The sequence below is a fragment of the Panthera leo genome, chromosome E2 (genome assembly GCF_018350215.1).
Source record: "Panthera leo isolate Ple1 chromosome E2, P.leo_Ple1_pat1.1, whole genome shotgun sequence".
Lineage (NCBI taxonomy): Eukaryota > Metazoa > Chordata > Mammalia > Carnivora > Felidae > Panthera > Panthera leo.
This window is the reverse complement of record NC_056693.1, coordinates 25,569,087-25,590,576: the sequence shown is the minus strand read 5'-3', so window position 1 is coordinate 25,590,576 and position 21,490 is coordinate 25,569,087. Positions and strand designations below refer to the sequence as shown.

Sequence of the window (21,490 nt, the reverse complement as noted above, 5' to 3'; positions counted from 1 at the left end):
GCTGCTAGCTATAAATTTCAGCTGCTGGGGCTGTGGACTTGCTAGTGTGGATGGTTATCTTCCTCACTCCTCAGGGCAGGAGTCACTGTAAAATGGTGCCAGTCCCAGCCAGGGTTGCTTGCAGGGCGGGTTGGGGCAGGAGGTGCTTTGGAGACACACCTACCAAATGGGGCTGATCCCCAGGAGAACGCAGGGCAGGGTGCTTAGTACTAGCAGGATAAGTAGAAAGTGTTTGTGCTGGTTCTGCAAGTGTCCTGCTTTCTAGGCTACACAGGGGGAAAGAAATGGCACCTGACACCTCTTTTGTTCTCAGAAGAAGTCTCCTAAAGATCCTCAAGATCCTTGTCCCTCCAGCACTTGTTCTTACAAGAGTTATTTACGTTAGTAAATAAATCTTTTTTATGAACACCCCACATGCTTTTCAAACTGTGTGACCACATTACTTCTTATGCTGGCTCTTTAAAGGCAGGTGTTCGGTTTCCTATCACCCTCCAGCTCTGCCAGAGCTAAACCTGCTAATTTTTAAAGGAAGAATTAAGCCTTGCTGATTGTAAAAACTCCAGAATTCAAGCCCCACTAGCTTTCAAAGTTTAATGTTATAGACAGCCATCTTCCCAGTGTGGGTCCCCTGTGCCTGGAGTGCCATGTGGAGCCTGATCCTCTCACTCCTCTGTGCTGGTGGTGTGCATCCCCTTTGTGGTTAGTCTCCCAGGGGGTCTGGCTCCCAACCATGTCTCTGCCCTTCCTACTCTTTTCGATGTGGCCTCCTCTCTACAGTTAACTGTGTAAAGTCTGTTCTGTCAGTCTTTTGGTCATTTTCAGAGTTAGTTACACTAATGTGGCTGTTATCTTGGGTGTTTGTGGGACAAAGTTACCTCAGGATCCTTCTGCTCTACCATCTTCCTGAATCATTTCTTCAGTCTTTCTTACTCTAAATTATATTCATAACTACTTTCTAATCTTCTCTGATAGCTACATTTTTTAAGAGTCCAGGCAAGTTGACTTATAAGTAGCCACAATTTGGCTTTGTCTGATTGTTTATTCATAGGTAGATCTATTTAATCATTTTGGTAAGAAGTCAACATGGGCAATGTGCACTTAGCACTGTGTCACAGTGAAGCAACTCCTGTCCTTACTAGCCTGACCACTTGGTTAAGGTATTGCTGGCATTCTCTGTACTCATAGGACCAGTATTAGCTTGACATTCAAGGAAACTGTACTGTGCTCACATAGAATGTTAGGAAATGCTTGTAGTGACATTAGCAAACAAGTGTGCTAAAGGCCATTACTTCAAATTATCTCAGTATTTGATTTTCTAAGTGCAACACATCAATAATTTTCAACAGAGGACTCATGTTCACGTGAAAGATACAATTTTCAAATCAGAAGTACATGCATATGTTTCACTTTCGGAAAATTAATATTCAGAAACCTAATCTTAACAATGGTTAAAATGTTTATCTCTGATGGTGAGTCAGGACACACACACTGAATGTTTTCCATATATTACAAAATAAGAAGATATTTTGTATTGTAAAGGGATTTTTTTTAACTTTATAAAATAATTATTTGATTTACAACCAGATTTAACAAGTGATAAATATCTCCATGAATTGCATGGGGAAAAAAAACTAAACTAGAGTGGAGTGGGGTGCAGTGGGGGGTGTCCTGGCCCTGGCTCTATCATTAACTAGTTGTGTATTTTTGGAAAAATCTGTTAACTACCTGGGCCGCAGTTTTATCATCTGCAAAATTCAATCAACCATTAATCCTTCTGATTGAAAGCAAATAACTCAAAGAGAATGAGCAGATAATTCTGCCAAAAAGTAATGATGATTTAAAAACCTAACAGCTGAAAAAAATTTTGGTCACAAGGTCATTAAACTGTTAGAACTAGTCTGGTGTAAATCCTTAGGAAAACTTAAAATTTGTTTAGAGGCCTTGAGCAGTCACAGATCACACACAATGAGTCATCAGCAGAGCCAAAATATAGATGCTCAGTTCAACGTGGGCCAACAAAACCCTATTATCCAGACTTACAGTTACTAGAAGAGCACACACCAGCTTACCTGTATGCAAGAGCCAAAGCCCAGGCCCCAGCAGCACAGTAAAGACTGTCTTGGATTTTTGCCTTCTGATCATCACCGCAAGTTTTAGTGGGAAAGAGACCTGTGGTTGGACTTTGATATAGCAGCAACGTTGACTTCACTGGAATGGAAGACAAGAAAAAGAATGAACTGTACAGCCATCCATTTCCCTTGGGCTGAAGATCTCAATCCTCTTTCGTTTCCTCATCCTACTGCTGATAATTCTGTTGTTCCTAAACATACCAATAGTATACAACTTTTTAGAATGCAGAAATTACTTCATGTAAGTCACTCCAGCACAAGTGGGAATCCACTCTGCAGGAAGGGTATTTCTACTTTTGAGGATAGGACTCAGCTAATTAGCAATTAAAAAGCTTTTAGCATATCATACTTAATGTCAGTAAGTGTTGTAACATCAGATACAGAAAAAAAAAAAGATCAATATCTTTTTATTATTGTTTTCAACAGAAGTTCAATAGGGAAACAAAACAAATGTACAACATAGAGTGGCATTAATGGGTAAATCCAAAGCCAGCTCCACTGCTAAATAAACCAGAATCCTATTTTCCATGATGACTAATTTGTGCCTAGACTTCTGAGAAATATATTCATTTTACATATTATACTATACAGGCTAGAGATATGTTTATCATTTCAAAACCAAATCCCATTCTCATATGACATGAAAACAAGTAAATAATTATTTTGAGAACATTTTACTTAAAAAAAAGTCTGACATTAATGTTTTATTACCTTTTATAAGAATCCTAAAATATAAAAATACACACACTAAATTTCCTAAAAGTGATTTTATTCCTAAATATAAATGATTTTCACCAAAATGCATTAAATTACTCTAATCTAGACTGACGTATGTCAACTACTTTTAGGACAGTTTTTCAAAGGTCCAAAGCATTCTTCTCCTTCACAGAGATTAAAGAATTAACTTTCTTCTTTTTCTCAGACAAACCTGACATTATCATTACCATTTCTTTTAGAATGTCAGGGTATTTATCATTTTTCCCAGAGGAAAGAATTGGTCCTTAAAGTCTCAAGTAAACAACTGACATTTCTTTAAAAAGGTATTTACATTTCTTCATCTAGTTATGGCTACAATGATAATAATAGGGCCACATAAGAACATATTCTAGAATTTTAACTAAAATACGATGAATTAAGGTTTTATATGAGGTTAACACAAACAGCAACAACAAAAAAAATCCTTATCTTAGAGAAATAAATAAATTAAATTTTATATTATTTGCCATACAAGGCCACATAAATGGCACAAGAAGCAAACTGGCAAAAATTAATAGGCTTTTCTAACTTACAGTCTGATGAACCAAGAGGAGTCCCATGCATACATATCTCAAAATTGCTTACTCACATTAAAAAGCAAAATTTGCCAGGCTGTTCTTGGCAAAACAAAACAACAACAAATATAACAGGTACTTAATATTAGTAATAGTAACCTGAGATTATCTTTTGTATCCCAAAGAATTAGTAATAGATATAAAAGGTTTAGGACTACTTAGAAACCATGTATGGGTAAATGAGTAAGCAAGGAATACTTTTACAAAATCTTTATGTAGGTAGTAATGAAGAAACAGCCTCCAGTTCTCAAATCTAGTAAAGTTTAAGAGAGTAAAAAGACACAGAGGACACTGGTGACAGTTTTAAAATTATTCAAGGGACAGATATGATGTGCTGAAAATCTTTTATAGTCCCAGGGTCAAGATCCAATTGGAATATATAGCTGCCTAAGCAATGAAACTATCCCCACATCCAAATGAGAGATCATCATCATGCACGTAACATATGCAATATAAGGTAGAGTAAATACTAATCATAACTACCTAAGGACATGTTTTCCTCAAGTATTCCTTACCAATTCTGTAATAATGATCCAATTTATCCCACAGAGTTTCATTATCAGGTCTCGGAAGATTAATGCTTTTCAGAGGTTCATAAACGGAGCCTAAAAGAAAAATGAAAACCCATCAAATTCAGTCATTTTCACCAAGATAAACAAAACTTCTAAATAAATGAAAAAGCACTACTTAGCAATCTAATTTTCATTTTTATATGTGAACTAACACATTATATTACTGGTCAAATGTTTGGTAGGGGAAGGAGAGAGAAGAAATTGCCCTTGAAACAAGTACAGAAGGGTTCCAAATGTTATGGGAACACCCCCAACCCCCCAACACCTGGCAGTTACTATAGCTAATTCATATATATACTGGTCCCAACAACCCGAATACCACTAATACTTATGTGATAGTCCCTAGGTCAATAATTTCAGTTCCCTTTGAGAAATATCTACTTAAATGCCTTAAAATCCAAACCTTATTCTTCATGCTCATGATCAAGCAATTTTCTGCCAAATGATCATACCCCAAAAATCTCAAGAAAAAAGATAATACTGACATGCTCCAAAGTCATCCACTCCATGAATATTCAGAGAGTTTTCATACTAAAATTCTGAAGACTCTACTTACTCCTCGTTAGATAAAACTCATGCCATATTATCTGTACTAAAGCAGAAACCATTTCTACTTCTCATCCATGAAAACTACTCCAAGGTATTAACAGAGCATACTGCTCAGAAGCTGCAGAATACCCAATAATTATGATAATTTGCCACAAAATAGATACAGCAAATTGTTCACTTGACTGGTGCACATTCTCAACTGCTCACTGAAAGGAAGACCTCTGAACCTTCAGCCATCAGACTAAGTACTATCTCTCATTCTTTGTTAAAAGCACTCAAATTATAAACATCTCAAGGTCACAACGAATCCACAACTGGATTCAGGTAACGTACATCATATAATCCAACCACACAGCACAAGAGTGGCCCTAAAATTTACCTGGGGGTGAGGGATGTGTTGGCATGCATTAAGAATCTTTTTTTTAAAGAAAATTAAAATTGCAATATCCAGTATGCTAGTATAAAGCCAAGGTATTGGGAATCCCTTTATGTTTAGGGAGATAATAAACAAGGAAGTAATGAAAGGATCTATATATTAAGGCAATAATCTCATTAACTTATGTTGGAAAGAACGATGATTTGTGCATAAAATCAGCAATATAAAATGACTTCCTCTGAGTGAAGAGAATTTCTAAAAAAGAATCTTCACAATGACACCAACTAGAATTGCCCCATAGGTAAGAATGGGAAGGCCTATCAACACAGACAAGAAAGCTTCAGGACTCCTGCACAAGAGGTCAGGGCTTGGCCATGCCCTCTGCCTCCCTGCATTCAATAGCTCTGGGTAGGTGTTAAGTATACAGGCAGCCTGGCAGCTGGGAAAAAAAAATAATATGGCTACTGCTTACACATTAGGTGCTAAGCTCTAGGAGTTTACACACTCTCAGTGAAGTTCATACAACAATTAATAAAATAAAATCAGGTACAAATCATCACAAGTTGTAAATTGGGGTACATATATAAAAAGATTAAAGAAGACACCTTTGCTGGGTGGAAGGATTGTGGATGAATGATATTTCCATTTTTTTTTAGAGCTCTATTATTAGAAGAGCTAATATTTTGCTTTATATAAGAAAAATAACATCACCAGAAGTTACATGTACTTTCATTACATAAACAATACATGTGCATGTGAATAAAACTTGAAATAGAATATGCAAAATTGAAATCCACCGTTGTATCTACCATAATACTTGTGAGTTTATTTTGAAAGATTGTTTTAATGGATTTTAGGGTAAAAAATAAATACCTAAATAAATGTTAACATTTTAATAATCACCATTGTATTGCTTCTGAAGTAAATGCATAAAATTAAACAAGGATGTTCCACACAATTTATGGCAAACAGTACCAAAAATCTGAAGTCAAAGGAAAAGTAATCAATGGTAACATTTTAAACAAGAATTAGCCTGAAAAGGTTCAATGCAAATAAAAATGTGGAGAAAGCAATCAATAGAGCATGAATTCCCAAAGACAATGAGAAAGATGCAAAATAACAGAAAACACTATTAAATGTTTAGAGTTCAAAACGAAACGAAGCTTTTCGATGTAAATTTTTCCTTTTCATGTTTTTCCCATTTGTATTATGCCTATATTTAAACATCACAAAGTAAAATAAAAATTATCATTTCTCCAATTTGTAAAATGGGTTTAAACATGTCAATCTGATTTTTTAGCTGACAATTCTCTTGGTATTAGAAAAATACAATCTAGTCTCATTTCAGAGCACATTACTACCAAAGATATTCACTGACAAAGAACAATAATACAAGAGGCAGAGTAATATTCCAGTTTTATCACGTAAGAGGAAGGGTTATTTTATTTAAGAGATTAAACAAGGAATTTCCTAAGAAATTTCCATGAGACAAAAACAATACCAAGAATGCGCATAACCTTAACAAAGCTACAAACTTTCTGAATTTGGCACTATAAAACACCAACAAGGTTTCTAAGTGTTATGGAAGAGGCTCTTAAGCAATCACAAGACAGAACTGGTAATTCAAGTAGCAAACACTAAAAGAATAAAAATGAGGACTCAAAAGGGAAGTCAAGGTGGAAAGCGGATAAGCAAACCAAAACAATTTCAATACTCTATTATTTGGGCATACAATCTTTCATTATATGATTGAAAGCCCTTTAATACTGTACATACAAAAATGTTATTAATCAAGGCTTTGGTGAACCCTTAACTAACTTTATCATTTCTCCATGTATGGTGATAGATGAAGATAAATACCATTATTTGTTCTCAATTAATATATGCATTGTATGCATAAAACTCTGGACCATATATCCAGTAGGCCACCAGGACCCACAGATTAGTAGGAAAGGTAAGATAAAGTTTTGAAGAAGAGTAATATGAGTTAGAGTGTGGGTTCCTTAAAAAACAAAGGATAGGAAAATTCAGCATCCCTGTGGGGCTGAGGGAACAGGAAACTTCTATCTTGCAATCTTTGAAAATAAAAGCAATTTCAAACAATGCACTGCCATCTGAAAATGAAGAAAACAACTAAACATGAAGTCATAAACATATATACAAACTTGCAGATACACTATCACAGCTCTAAAGCTGATACAAGGTCTTATGAAATAAGATACTACATACCAAGGGGTTTGTTTGTTTTTTTAAGTGATACACATGAAAAGATATATAACTAACAGGGTAAATTTTATTGAACACTGATCCAAGTATGATCTTTCACAAGAGAGAGAATTTTATTATAAACCTAAATCTTTAGAAAGCCTACAGGATTCTGATTTTCTCCCTCAATTAAAATAATTTCTTTTCAGATTAAAAAAATATCTAACATTCCTCACCCTAAAACAAGCATCATTAACATTTTGGTACATTCCTTTCAGGCATTTCTTTAAGCAATATATATAAACATACACAAAATTTACACATGGACTCATAACATACATGCTTTTTTTATCATGGACACTAGCCCTTTGCTCCCTTACCTCACCTCTTGCCCTCTTCTGTCCTCATTCCCATGTAAACATACTTTTTCCATATTTATCTAAAAAATATATATGCATCAATGAAGGAAGTCTTTTGTCACTTGTTTTATAAAACTGGGGTCATGAAATAGACCCTTCCTTGCTTCCTGCTCCTCCCATTTGACAACACACATGGAAATCAAAAAAGGCAATGATTGTTTCTTTGACTGCTATATATTCCAGGATATTGACACAGTATAATTTATTCAGTTATTCCCCTATCAAGAAGTATATACTTTTCTATTTTTGCCATCATAAACAATCCTGCAAAACATCCTTATGTGTACACAGATATAGCCAGTAGTATGCTAGAACCAATTAATGCTGGCTGAAAAGAGTTAACTGTTAAAGTTTCAGGAATTTTGGGAGCTGGTTATGAAACACATAAATGAAAATTAAATTATAAAAGCTTATAGATGAATAATTATTAAAACAAAGGTAATAAGTATTCAAAATTCATCACTTCCTAGTTTTACATTTTACTATGATATATGCTCTTGAATTGACTTATACCTATAGATCTGTACCGTGGAAATACCATATAATAGCATGTTACAACACATGTCTTTCCAACTCTGCATTCAGCGATGTCATGTAGATTTGAGTAGTTGTGACAAAAAACAAATGGTCTGCAAAGGCCTAAAATTTTTACCATCTTGCCCTTTATAAAAGAAGTTTACTCACCTCTAATTCCCAGAAGTACTAAATTAAGCAATAAGTGTACTTTTTACAAAATAATGGCAAATTGCATTTTTTTAAAGGCTAAAACAATTCACATGTCTACTAGATATAAATGCTCCTTACTTTTAAAAGTTTTTCCAATCTGATAAAAACAAAGTAGTTATCTCACTTTTGTTTTTCATTTCTCATACAATTAGTGAGTTTGAAAAATATTTACAGATTGGCCATTTGGATTTGCTCTTCTAGAAATTGCATACATCCTATTGCCATTTGCTACTGCTTTGTTAGTGTTTTTGTCATCAATTTCTAAAAGCTATTTAATATTTTGCTATTTTGCTACTTCATTTCAAATATTATCCCCTGAGTTTTCGTTAGTATACCAATACTACAATATAAAAAACTTTCAATAGTTAAATATATCTATCTTTCCTCACTTGGTTCTAGTTTTCCTTTCTGTTTAAAAAGGTTTTTGACAAAATGAGCAAAGGAGAAAAAAAGAGAGAGAGAGAAAGGCAAACCAAGAAACAGACTCTTAACTATGGAGAACAAACTGGTGGTTACCAGAGGGAGAAGGGTGGGAGGATGGGTTAAACAGATAATGGGGATTAAGGAGTACACTTGTGATGAGCACCAGGTGTTCTATAGAAATGTTGAATATTATTGTACTAAACTATTGAACTATACTGTACACCTGAAATTAATATTACACTACATGTTAACAGAAATTTAAATAAGAACTTAAAAATAATAAATTAAAAATGGTTTTGACAATCTCTAGGTTACATAGTTGCCTCAACTTTCTTCTAAGCTTTTTATAATAAATCTCCCATTTAGGGAAATTTTGATCCACTGGGAATTTGTTTTCTAAAGTGCTTTTAAAGTAAATAGTGAGGCCCGGAATTTTAAAAAGATCAAATTGGTCTAATTTTTTTTTTTTTTTTTTTTTTTTTTGGTTACAGAATACTGAATAGAAAGGTCCATTCATCCCAAATTATAAGCAGAGACCATCTCAAGTTATGGGATTCAAACAGACCATTTCTTCTTGAAATAATATAACTTAATTTTCAAAAGCTATATAAAAACTCTAGTGTCTGATAATGTAGCATGTGGCCTACTTTTACTTTCTCACAGTTACAATTTTATGCAAGATTTCAAACCTAACATGAACAAACAATATTTGCAAATAGCTTAAACAAGTCAGATTTTTGTGTAATTGCATTCATGTCTCTAAAAATATCACTGCCTCAGGGAACATATACAGATTTTTTAAGTATTTTATGTAGCATTCGGTACTGAATATTGACACAAAGTTAAACCATAAACAGCATACTTTCATTTTTCTTTGGGTCTTGGATTCTAGCAGAAAAATACACAAATTTGTGAGTAGAATCCTAGCCCAAGGAAAGAATCAATCAGTATCTTCTTTCTGCATTTTATTATTGATTGATTGTCTACTTTGGAAATAGAGCAAGCTGAAATGTACCTGTTCTAATGATTCCAACTTTAGAATCTGCTCCTGCCTTAGCTAATTTACCATAAGCAACTAATTTTATAGATAGAGGACATGTTAAAAGTTGTGATTTTTCAGTTAGTAACAAGTATCTGAAAGCCTAAGGAGTAGTTTTTGAAGCCTATGAAGTAGAGGCTAATAAACTAATAAGAAAGTATGTACAAAGAAGCAGTAAAAAACCAAAATCCCTGAGGTCCTGATGTCCAGGGTTGGTGAGTTTGAGCCCTTTGCATTGGGCTCTGTGCTCGCAGCACAGAGCCTGCTTGGGATGGTCTCTTCTCTCTCTTTCTTTCTCTCAAAAATAAATAAACATTTAAGTAGTAATATTTGGGAGGACCAGCAGAAGATGGCAGCATAGGAGGACTCTGGGCTCACCGCGCGTCCTGCTGATCACTTAGATTCCACCTACACCTGCCTAAATAACCCAGAAAACCACCAGAAGACTAGCAGAACAGAGTCTCTGGAGCCAACCGCAGACGAGAGGCCCACGGAAGAGGGTAGGAAGGGCTGAGAGGCGGTGCGCCCTGCACGAACTGGCAGGAGGGAGCCAGGGCAGAGGGGCAGCCCACCGGCCAAGCAGAGGCCCCGAGTCTGGCTTGCAAAAGCGGAGGGGCCGGACAGAGTGTGTTCCAACAGCAAGAGTGACTTAGCATCTGGGAGGTCATAAGTTAACAGCTCTGCTCGGAAAGCGGAAAGGCTGGAGGAAAAATGGAGGGAGAGTTGCTGAGCCCCGGGAGGACAGAGCTCAGTTTGGTGGGAAACAAAGGCGCTGCCAGCGCCATCTCCCTCGCCCATCCCCCAGCCAAAATCCCAAAGGGAACCAGTTCTTGCCAGGGAACTTGCTTGCTCCGGGCAAACACCCAACGCTGTAATTCTGCAGAGCCACCACTCGAGCAGCGGGTCTGACTCCCTCCCGCTGTCATAGGGCCCCTTCTGAAGTGGATCACCTAAGGAGAAGCGAGCTAAGCCTGCCCCTCCTGCCCCCGTGCACCTTGCCTACCCACCCCAGCTAATACGCCACAACACCAGCACCACAAGCCTGGCAGTGTGCAAGTAGTCCAGACGGGCCACACCACCCCACAGTGAATCCCGCCCCTAGGAGAGGGGAAGAGAAGGCACACACCAGTCTGACTGTGGCCCCAGCGGTGGGCTGGGGGTAGACATCAGGTCTGACTGCGGCCCCGCCCACCAACTCCAGTTATACACCACAGCACAGGGGAAGTGCCCTGCAGGTCCGCACCACTCTAGGAACTATCCAAAATGACCACATGGAAAATTCCCCTCAAAAGAATCTCTAGGAAATAACAACAGCTAATGAACTGATCAAAAAGGATTTGAATAATATAACAGAAAGTGAATTTAGAATAATAGTCATAAATTAATCGCTGGGCTTGAAAAGAGTATAGAGGACAGCAGAGAATCTATTGCTACAGAGATCAAGGGACTAAGGAACAGTCAGGAGGAGCTGAAACACACTTCAAACGAGATGCAAAATAAAATGGAAATGACCACGGCTCGGATTGAAGAGGCAGAGGAGAGAATAGGTGAACTAGAAGATAAAATTATGGAAAAAGAGGAAGCTGAGAAAAAGAGATATAAAAAAATCCAGGAGTATGAGGGGAATATTAGAGAACTAAGTGATACACTAAAAAGAAATAATATACACATAATTGGTATCCCAGAGGAGGAAGAGAGAGGGAAAGGTGCTGAAGGTGTACTTGAAGAAATAATAGCTGAGAACTTCCCTGAACTAGGGAAGGAAAAAGGCATTGAAATCCAAGAGGCACAGAGAACTCCCTTCAGAAGGAACTTGAATCGATCTTCTACACGACATATCATAGTGAAACTGGCAAAATACAAGGATAAAGAGAAAATTCTGAAAGCAGAAAGGGATAAACGTTCCCTAACATATAAAGGGAGACCTATAAGACTCGTGACTGATCTCTCTTTTGAAACTTGGCAGGCCAGAAAGGATTAGCAGGAGATCTTCAAGGTGTTGAGCAGAAAAAATATGCAGCCGAGAATCCTTTATCCAGCAAGTCTGTCATTTAGAATAGAAGGAGAGATAAAGGTCTTCCCAAACAAACAAAAACTGAAGGAATTCGTCACCACTAAACCAGCCCTACAAGAGATCCTAAGAGGGATCCTGGAAGACAAAGTACCAGAGACATCGCTACAAACATAAAACATACAGACATCACAATGACTCTAAACCCATATCTTTCGGGGCGCCTGGGTGGCGCAGTCGGTTAAGCGTCCGACTTCAGCCAGGTCACGATCTCGCGGTCCGTGAGTTCGAGCCCCGCGTCAGGCTCTGGGCTGATGGCTCGGAGCCTGGAGCCTGTTTCCGATTCTGTGTCTCCCTCTCTCTCTGCCCCTCCCCCGTTCATGCTCTGTCTCTCTCTGTCCCAAAAATAAATAAAAAACGTTGAAAAAAAAAAAAAAAAAAATAAACCCGTATCTTTCTATAATAACACTGAATGTAAATGGATTAAATGCGCCAACCAAAAGACTTAGGTATCAGAATGGATAAAAAAACAAGACCCATCTATTTGCTGTCTACATGAGACTCATTTTAGACCTGAGGACACCTTTAGATTGAGAGTGAGGGGATGGAGAACTATTTATCATGCTACTGGAAGCCAAAAGAAAGCTGGAGTAGCCACACTTGTATCAAACAAACTACACTTTAAATTAAAGGCTGTAACAAGAGATGAAGAAGGGCATTATATAATAATGACAGGGTCTATCCATCAGGAAGAGCTAACAATTATAAATGTCTATGCGCCGAATACGGGAGCCCCCAAATATATAAAACTATTACTCATAAACATAAGGAACCTTATTGATAACAATGTGGTAATTGCAGGGGACTTTAACACTCCACTTACAGAAATGGATAGATCATCTAGACACACAGTCAATAAAGAAACAAGGGCCCTGAATGATACATTGGATCAGATGGACTTGACAGATATATTTAGAACTCTGCATCCCAAAGCAACTGAATATACTTTCTTCTCGAGTGCACATGGAACATTCTCCAAGATAGATCACATACTTGGTCACAAAACAGCCCTTCATAAGTATACAAGAATTGAGATCCTACCATGCACACTTTCAGACCACAATGCTATGAAGCTTGAAATCAACCACAGGAAAACGTCTGGAAAACCTCCAAAAGCATGGAGGTTAAAGAATACCCTACTAAAGAATGAGTGGGTCAACCAGGCAATTAGAGAAGAAATTGAAAAATATTTGGAAACAAATGAAAATGAAAATGCAACAATCCAAACGCTTTGGGATGCAGCGAAGGCAGTCCTGAGAGGAAAATACATTGCAGTCCAGGCCTATCTCAAGAAACAAGAAAAATCCCAAATACAAAATCTAACAGCACACCTAAAGGAAACAGAAGCAGACCAGCAAAGACAGCCTAAACCCAGCAGAAGAAGAGAAATAATAAAGATCAGAGCAGAAATAAACAATAGAGAATCTAAAAAAACTGTACAGCAGATCAATGAAACCAAGAGTTGGTTTTTTGAAAAAATAAACAAAATTGACAAACCTCAGCCAGGCTTCTCAAAAAGGAAAGGGAGATGACCCAAATAGATAAAATCATGAATGAAAATGGAATGATTACAACCAATCCCTCAGAGATACAAGCAATTATCAGGGAATACTATGAAAAATTATATGCCAACAAATTGGACAACATGGAAGAAATGGACAAATTCCTAAACACCCACAAGCTTCCAAAACTCGATCAGGAGGAAATAGAAAGCTTGAACAGACCCATAACCAGCGAAAAAATTGAATCAGTCATCAAAAATCTCCTGACAAATAAGAGTCCAGGACCAGATGGCTTCCCAGGGGAGTTCTACCAGACGTTTAAAGCAGAGATAATACCTATCCTTCTCAAGCTATTCCAAAAAATAGAAAGGGAAGGAAAACTTCCAGACTCATTCTATGAAGCCAGCATTACTTTGATTCCTAAACCAGACAGAGACCCAGTAAAAAAAGAGAACTACAGGCCAATATCCCTGATGAATATGGATGCAAAAATTCTCAATAAGATACTAGCAAATCGAATTCAACAGCATATAAAAAGAATTATTCACCAGGATCAAGTGGGATTCATTCCTGGGATGCAGGGCTGGTTCAATATTCACAAATCAATCAACGTGATACATCACATTAATAAAAGAAAAGATAAGAACCGTATGATCCTGTTCATCGATGCAGAAAAGGCCTTTGACAAAATTCAGCACCCTTTCTTAATAAAAACCCTTGAGAAAGTCAGGATAGAAGGAACATACTTAAACATCATGAAAGCCATTTATGAAAAACCCACAGCTAACATCATCCTCAATGGGGAAAAACTGAGAGCTTTTTCCCTGAGATCAGGAACACGACAGGGATGCCCACTCTCACCACTGTTGTTTAAGATAGTGTTGGAAGTTCTAGCATCAGCAATCAGACAACAAAAAGAAATCAAAGACATCAAAATTGGCAAAGATGAAGTCAAGCTTTCGCTTTTTGCTGATGACATGATACTATACGTGGAAAATCCGATAGACTCCACCAAAAGTCTGCTAGAATTGATACATGAATTTAGCAAAGTTGCAGGATACAAAATCGATGTACAGAAATCAGTTGCATTCTTAGACACTAATAATGAAGCAACAGAAAGACAAATAAAGAAACTGATCCCATTCACAATTGCATCAAGAAGCATAAAATACCTAGGGATAAATCTAACCAAAGATGTACAAGATCTGTATGCTGAAAACTATAGAAAGCTTATGAAGGAAATTGAAGAAGGTATAGAGAAATGGAAAGACACTCCGTGCTTATGGATTGGAAGAATAAGTATTGTCAAAATGTCAATACTACCCAAAGCTATCTACACATTCAATGCAATCCCAATCAAAATTGCACCAGCATTCTTCTCAAAACTAGAACAAGCAATCCTAAAATTCATATGGAACCACAAAAGGCCCCAAATAGCCAAAGTAATTTTGAAGAAGAAGACCAAAGCGGGAGGCATCACAATCCCAGACTTTAGCCTCTACTACAAAGCTGTCATCATCAAGACAGCATGGTATTGGCACAAAAACAGACACATAGACCAATGGAATAGAATAGAAACCCCAGAACTAGACCCACAAACATATGGCCAACTAATCTTTGACAAAGCAGGAAAGACTATCCAATGGAAAAAAGACAGTCTTTAACAAATGGTGCTGGGAGAACTGGACACCAACATGCAGAAGGATGAAACTAGACCACTTTCTTACACCAGTCACAAAAATAAACTCAAAATGGATAAAGGACCTGAAGGTGAGACAGGAACCCATCAAAACCCTAGAGGAGAAAGCAGGAAAAGACCTCTCTGACCTCAGCCGTAGCAATTTCTTACTTGACACATCCCCAAAGGCAAGGGAATTAAAAGCAAAAATGAATTACTGGGACCTTATGAAGATAAAAAGCTTCTGCATAGCAAAGGAAACCACCAACAAAACTAAAAGGCAACCAATGGAATGGGAAAAGATATTTGCAAATGACATATCGGACAAAGGGCTAGTATCCAAAATCTATAAAGAGCTCACCAAACTCCACACCCGAAAAACAAATAACCCAGTGAAGAGATGGGCAGAAAACATGAAAAGACACTTCTCTAAAGAAGACATCCGGATGGCCAACAGGCACATGAAAAGATGCTCAACGTCACTCCTCATCAGGGAAATACAAATCAAAACCACACTCAGATATCACCTCACGCCAGTCAGAGTGGCCAAAATGAACAAATCAGGAGACTATAGATGCTGGAGAGGATGTGGAGAAACGGGAACCCTCTTGCACTGTTGGTGGGAATGCAAATTGGTGCAGCCGCTCTGGAAAGCAGTGTGGAGGTTCCTCAGAAAATTAAAAATAGACCTACCCTATGACCCAGCAATAGCACTGCTAGGAATTTACCCAAGGGATACAGGAGTACGGATGCATAGGGGCACTTGTACCCCAATGTTTATAGCAGTACTCTCAACAATAGCCAAATTATGGAAAGAGCCTAAATGTCCATCAACTGATGAATGGATAAAGAAATTGTGGTTTATATACACAATGGAGTACTACATGGCAATGAGAAAGAATGAAATATGGCCCTTTGTAGCAACGTGGATGGAACTGGAGAGTGTTATGCTAAGTGAAATAAGCCATACAGAGAAAGACAGATACCATATGTTTTCACTCTTGTGTGGATCCTGAGAAACTTAACAGAAACCCATGGGGGAGGGGAAGAAAAAAAAAAAAAAAAGAGGTTAGAGTGGGAGAGAACCAAAGCATAAGAGACTCTTAAAAACTGAGAACAAACCCAGGGTTGATGGGGGATGGGAGGGAGGGGAGGGGAGGTGATGGGTATTGAGGAGCACACCTTTTGGGATGAGCACTGCGTGTTGTATGGAAACCAATTTGACAATAAATTTCAAATATTGAAAAAAAAACTGAGAACAAACTGAGGGTTGATGGGGGGTGGGAGGGAGGGGAGGGTGGGTGATGGGTATTGAGGAGGGCACCTTTTGGGATGAGCACTGGGTATTGTATGGAATCCAATTTGACAATAAATTTCATATATTGAATAAATACTTTTATACACTGATGTAGTGCAAAAAAATAAATAAAATAAAATAGTAAAAAAAGAAAAAAACAAACAAAACCAAAATCCCTGAGTTAACATGTTACACAAATTAAGAACTAAGCAGAATCTGAAGACCCTGCCTTTTTAGAGGGTCAAATAGTTCCATACTCTCCATAAGATTTATATATTCTTTGTACTCAGATATGCATAAGTATATGCAAACCATTGTGTTTTATCAGTGAATTACTGATAAAAATCTGTGGTTTATCAGTAAATTACTAAAACATTAATTTTTGAGCTCCTAAGATAGCAAGAGTTCTCAGAGTACAATAATCTATACATTTATTCTATATAAATCTTTATGAGATACAATATATTTTCAAGAAACTTTGAAATTTAAGTTACATCATTAACTACGGATGATGATTTCTTCATCTTTAAATTATTTTACTCCTCCAATGATAAAAACTAGAAGTATACTATATACTACTACAGAAGGGACAAGTTACTCCAATACATTCTCAACTCTATATCCCTGATAATAGTACTAAGAGGTACTCAATAAATATTTATTAAATTGAACTAGGTGAATCACATGATCAGAAAGAGGCCTTCTTGAATTCCCACAGAGTTAATTGTTCCATCTTCTACATTCTTATAACACATTGAAAATACTTTAATCATAGCTCTTCCTTTTCACGATACATTTTACTTACACTATTTGATTAATGTGTTATACTATACTGGAAGCAGATCAATGACAGAGACCACACCTAGTTAGTAGTAGATGGCAGTAAGGTTTGGTAGGAAGGAAGGAAAAGGAGAGAAGCTGACAAAAATGTGTTTCATGAAATTTTTGATGACTACTTTTACAACTTTATTCTCACAAGCTACCCTATCTCCTGTTACTGCCCCATCCACATCCTCTGATTTAATGATTATGTCCCACTTCTTCAGACTTCCATAATTAGACAAATTGGAAAACTTGTCTTACTAACTTTAGAATGAATACTGCTAACTTTTACAGTTAAAAGATTTAAATATACCATACATGGCTACACACTTCAAGCACCTTCAAGATGACCAATATCTCCTTGCAAAACAAAGAAACAAAACTTCAACCATGATTTTCTTTACTGTTAAGTTCCATCATGTGCATAAATTTAAAATATTAAGGAATAAACGTACCCCATGGGTGGGAATGAGTAAATTATGACACTTCAATGAAGTACCTTGAAACAGTTAAAGGAATAAGGTAGAATCTATTGACATATCATGAAACACTAAACAAATAGTGGGAAAAAGTAACATCACAGGATAAGATTTACAGTATGATACTACATGTTGCAAAACTAACCAAAAATAACTATACATGTGTGATGTTTACAAATGTAAATATACATAAAGATAACTAAGAACTTTAAAATGCCTAAAACGGATACACACCGAACTGTTAAAAATGTTACTACTGGGTAGGGGACAGTGATTTTTACTCTGTATTTCTGATTGTCTAAATATTACATAAGATGGTATTCATTTACTACCTGCATAATTTTTTAAAATGAGAAATGGATGGGGTGCCTGGGTAGCTCAGTTGGTTAAGTGTCTGACTTCAGCTCAGGTCATGATCTCATGGTTTGTGAGTTCAAGCCCCGCGTTGGGCTCTGTGCTGACAGCTCAGAGCTTGGAGACTGCTTTGGATTCTGTGTCTCCCTCTCTCTCTGCCCCTCCCCCTGCTCACACTCTCTCTTTTCTCCCTCAAAGATAAATAAACATTAAAAAAAATTTAAATGCGAAATTTTGAACGCTTACTACTCTGCATTATATAAGATACTTTATATACATTGTCCTATTTCATCATCTGACAAAGCTCCGAGGTTGGCATGAAATTGAGTTACAAAGAAATCATTAATTGGCAGTGTAATCTGAACACAGGGCTCTCTGAAGACAAACTGTATGTGTACTCTTCTCCCTATACAATGAAACCTCAAAATTATGAGCTTGCTCCAAAATAATATGTACATATACATACATATATATTTTTACTTAACCCCAATACGATTACAGTTCATTTGAACCCTCAACTTTTTATGTCTGTATGTTTCTCATGGTGAGTTAGATAAGAAACATTTTAAATGTAAAATATGAAATGGTAAATATGAAATAACACAACTTTATAAAAACGAAATAAAATTTGCCTGTTCAACTTACCCAAATAAGATGCGAAAAGGCCATTCTACTATTCCCATTTTATTTTTAATAAAAAGGTATTAAGTTCTTCCAGTGACCTTTATAAAAGGAGCACAACCTATAAAATCTATTTAAGGATATTAAATCCAGTTGATGTTTCATGTGTTGACCTTATGAATACCAATCACTCAATTCGCGATTTCATTTTCCTTTCTTATTTATAGTCTAGAAGAATATCTTCCCATAATGTACCATGAACTTGTATAATTTCTGTGAGGTTATAGCTATATTCCAACAATTCTAATCTTTTTAAAAGTTTTTGGAACTCCTCTCTATGGAAAACGATGCATTCAGAAGTGCACAAGTTGTAAAGTTTTCTCAACAGTGGTTGTTTCTTTTACTGTTATAACCTCAGTGCCAACAGTGCTTGGCATACAGTAAGCACTCAATAAATATTTAATGAACAATGAAATTAATATCTTCTGATATCTAATATTTGCCAAAATTTACTCATAATCAACTGTAATGAATGAGATGATGTGTCAGGGTAGAAGAAGTTAGGTAAGACCCACTTATCAATTACCTAAGGTGTGACCATAAAGTAATTCAACTTGTTCTACTCTTTTGTTCTTCTATTGCTCATAAAGGAGGATCTGAATGAAATCATAAAAGGATACGACTAAAAAATGGTTTGGTCACTAGAATAAATGTATATAGTCTTACAAGTGGGTCACTTTATAAAAGATAATGCCAATCTGGATATATAAGATTTCTCAAGAGAAACCCAGAGGCATTATTTCATACTTATACTACAAGTAAAAATAATAAATTCCAAACTTCTAAGACTTAAATAATAGAGCTTTAGTTCAACATTAATTGAATTATACAGAGAAGGAAAAAGAACTTCACTATACACCATTCCCAATCTTTACAAGAAATATTTAGCTTTATTATGTCTTCTGTTACCATAGTGATAAAAGCATGTGATACTAGACATTATGCTACATCATAAGTTATTATACACAAGTCTGAAAGACATTATACTTTCAAGCCATTCAGTACTTAGAAAAGTGGGACTGAACCAATTCCCTTTATCATTTACATTTTGATGAAGCCTGGTCTGTATTTCTAGTCTTGGCAAAGTTCAGAAATGCATTTAATATGAATGTTATTACCACTAAGTAAAAACTGCCCTGATAACACTTTGTACAACAGGCATGAATAGAGAAGTCTGGAATGTTAATTTAAAAAAATCATTATAAACTATGAATTAGCCAAGTAAGCTTACCATAGTAACAAAAACATTCACAACCAGAATAAAAGTAGAAGTACTACTAAAAGACAGTATAGAGTTGTAGATAATGAAAGCTAGTTAATTTGAAGTTTAGATAACTGGCCAAGTAAAGCAGCACAGAGATAGCACTGTTACTTCCTACAGTATATCCTCAGTCTTTGGTGATTTGCTCCAAGGCTGTCCAAAGAGTCTGTGTCAATGAACTGCCTTCTGTTAAGACCCACCTGCAATAAAATCACTAACTGACTGAACATTCTTGTATGGAATCCAAGCCATATCTTTTACAAGCCAACTTTTACTCTTTAGGGAATAAAGTTAAACCCCAAATTTCAGTCAAGTAAAAGAGAGGTCTGTCTTGATTGCATCTTGATTGATGCAAGGATGAATCCTCCATACAGTGATTCTAAATCATCAATTTACATAAAAAATAACCTTTAAGAAATGGCAAAAAGATAACTGAGTGGAATTTGAACTGTAAATGTGATATTAAAGTACCCTTGGGGTGCTATATGTAGTTTAGTACCTATGTATTTATGCAGGAACTATAGAAAACCAAGATATCACTTTCACTAAACCAGAGGAAAAAGCATTACTTAGGGCAGAAGAGGGAGAAATGCCCCACTGAAATATTATCCTCTGCTACATAGGAGTGATGCTAACAGGTATTCAATAAAATTTTATAACCAAAATGAATAATTATTTCTGAAGCATGACTATTGAGCTCATCTTAATTTCAATAATAAGTCACTACCAACCTCCAAGTCTAATTCAGGGCCAAGTGTCAAACATCCAAGAAAGCATGCTTTCCGTGGGGAGACAAAGCTAAATGATAAGCTTCCTGAGATATGAGAAGCCAGATCCTTCTCACTTCCCACCCCTGCCTGTAAAATGACCACCACCATCAGGGGCTTCCACAAAGATCTTCAAACAGTCAGCACTTCGGTTTCTCAAACAAATACTTTTAGAAAACAAACTGGACTGTGGGGGAAAAAAATCAGCCTAACTTCCAGTGCTGACCAATTATTCCTCTCATTTCCATTCAATTGGCTAGACAACTCTCTAAAAATGGAGGGGGTCATTACATCCTGAACAGGGTTGTCTTTTGAAATGGAGACTACATGAACCCCTGGACATAGAAAGGATCACAAAATTTGGTCACTGAAATCATGTGTGATAAAGAAACTAGAAGGAAATGTGAGTAATACCCATTTTCAATAATATCTGTTAGAAAATTTGGCTTATGTTTTAATGTATAGAAATAGCCTCAAAATGAGAGCCCTGAACTAGCAACTCAAATGCTCCAGCTCAGCTTAGTAAAAGGACTTGGTCCAGGTAAATCCAGGCAGAGGTCAGAGACTGAAGTAGACCATAAAACTGGTAGAGGCAGAGAGCCATAGTAGTGAAAGGAGGCTACAGAAACAAGCCCTGGTCACACATAGGAACTATGGAGTTGTGCCCATTGGGAATCAGGGATGCTGATAATGACATATTTATCCAAAGACAAAGTTCAAGATTGGGAACATGAGGATGCCTAATTCAGAGCCCACAATCTAGAGTCTACAATGCAAGGCAGAGAAGAGATGAAGATGCTACAAAGAAC

General features: G+C 36.6%; 1 protein-coding gene across 7 annotated transcripts in view; it reads right to left on the bottom strand.

Moving 5' to 3' along the window:
- The window catches only part of PHKB (phosphorylase kinase regulatory subunit beta), a 259,181-nt gene that overhangs the window by 210,012 nt on the left and 27,679 nt on the right, over positions 1–21,490 (bottom strand). For 6 of the 7 annotated variants that reach the window (XM_042920513.1, XM_042920506.1, XM_042920510.1 and 3 more), the window contains 2 exons: positions 3,976–4,065; positions 2,070–2,208 (listed from right to left, as the gene is read on the bottom strand). In XM_042920513.1, coding sequence (XP_042776447.1) covers positions 2,070–2,208; positions 3,976–4,065 — 229 coding nt within the window. Of the gene's footprint in view, positions 1–2,069; positions 2,209–3,975; positions 4,066–21,490 lie in introns of those variants that run through there. The other variant, XM_042920512.1, reaches the window with a different exon arrangement.